This window comes from Octodon degus, unplaced genomic scaffold (assembly GCF_000260255.1).
Source record: "Octodon degus isolate 3935 unplaced genomic scaffold, OctDeg1.0 scaffold00393, whole genome shotgun sequence".
Lineage (NCBI taxonomy): Eukaryota > Metazoa > Chordata > Mammalia > Rodentia > Octodontidae > Octodon > Octodon degus.
The window spans coordinates 343,630-344,841 of NW_004524969.1; the positions used below are offsets into that span (position 1 = coordinate 343,630).

At 66.2% G+C, this 1,212-nt stretch overlaps 1 protein-coding gene across 1 annotated transcript in view; it reads left to right on the forward strand.

Annotated features, from left to right (window-relative positions):
* Positions 1 to 165: 165 nt before the first annotated feature.
* The window catches only part of LOC101568027 (cationic amino acid transporter 3), a 6,691-nt gene continuing 5,644 nt past the window's right edge, over positions 166 to 1,212 (forward strand). The window contains 5 exon segments of the mRNA XM_004648890.1: positions 166 to 370; positions 373 to 463; positions 571 to 710; positions 800 to 902; positions 972 to 1,180. Coding sequence (XP_004648947.1) covers positions 166 to 370; positions 373 to 463; positions 571 to 710; positions 800 to 902; positions 972 to 1,180 — 748 coding nt within the window.

Sequence of the window (1,212 nt, forward strand, 5' to 3'; positions counted from 1 at the left end):
CCTTCATCGGTTTTGATTCTGTTGCCACAGCAGGTAGTGCGGCCCCTCGCTGCCTTTGCTCTGTTTCTGGCCGGGCTGGGCTCCATCTCTAGCCTCCTGCCTCAGCTTTCTACGTGCAGGGATGGCCAGAGCATGCTGGGCTCTTCTGTCCCTTGGGGGCGCGGCATGGCGGGGCGCCCCAGCAAGGTGCTGGTGGGCGGGGCCCGCGGGGTGATGTTCCTCACCTCAGCCCCCTCCTGCAGGGGAGAGGCCCGCAGCCCGCAGCGCTCCGCTCCTCTGGCCATCGTGCTGTCACGGCTCATCTGCTTCCTGATGTACTTCGGTGTCGCAGCAGCCCTCACGCTCATGGTGCCCTACTACCAGGTCCAGCCCGGGGCCCGCTGCCCGGGGCCCTCGTGCACGTGGGATGGGGACCTGCCCGCTACGTTGTGGCGCTAGGCACCCTGTGTGCTCTCTCCTCCAGGTTGGCTGCTGGGGATTCCCCACGCTCCTCTGAGCTCCTGGCTGAGGGACAGGAGGGGGCACCCAGCTGGCCTCACACGGGGCCTCACACACACCCTGTTCTCTCAGCCTGCTGGGTGCAATGTTCCCTATGCCTCGGGTCATCTATGCCATGGCGGAGGACGGGCTCCTCTTCCGAAGCCTGGCCCGAGTCCATGCCGGCAGGCGCACCCCTATCCTGGCCACTGTGGTGTCTGGGGTCATCACAGGTAAGGATGGCTCAGCGCCTGCTCCCTGCACTGCCTGGAGAGTGTTGTCTGGAGCTGATTCCTCCGGGTCCCCTCTGCTGTCCCTCCAGCCTGCATGGCTTTCCTGTTTGAGCTCAGTGATCTTGTGGACCTCTCGTCCATCGGGACCCTGCTGTCCTACTCTCTGGTGGCCTTTTCCGTCCTGGTCCTCAGGTGAGAGGCCCCTCCTGGGTGCTGATGTCACCACGGCTGTCACCCCTCCCCCCACCCCCCTCCCTGTAGGTACCAGCCAGATCGGAATGCAGGCTCTGGAGAAAAGCAGAAGCCAGGGCAGGAAGCCCAGGAGCCCGAGCCCCCTAGGGAGGCTGTGTCCCTGGAGCTTGAGCCTGAGGCAGGGAGCTCCAGGCCTTGCGGGGGCCTCTGCGTGCTGGGGGCCACCAGCCCTACCTCAGGGTCTGGCCGGCTGGTATACGGGGGCGCTGCCCTGCTTGGTGAGCCTGGGCTTGGGGGCGGCAGAGGGGGC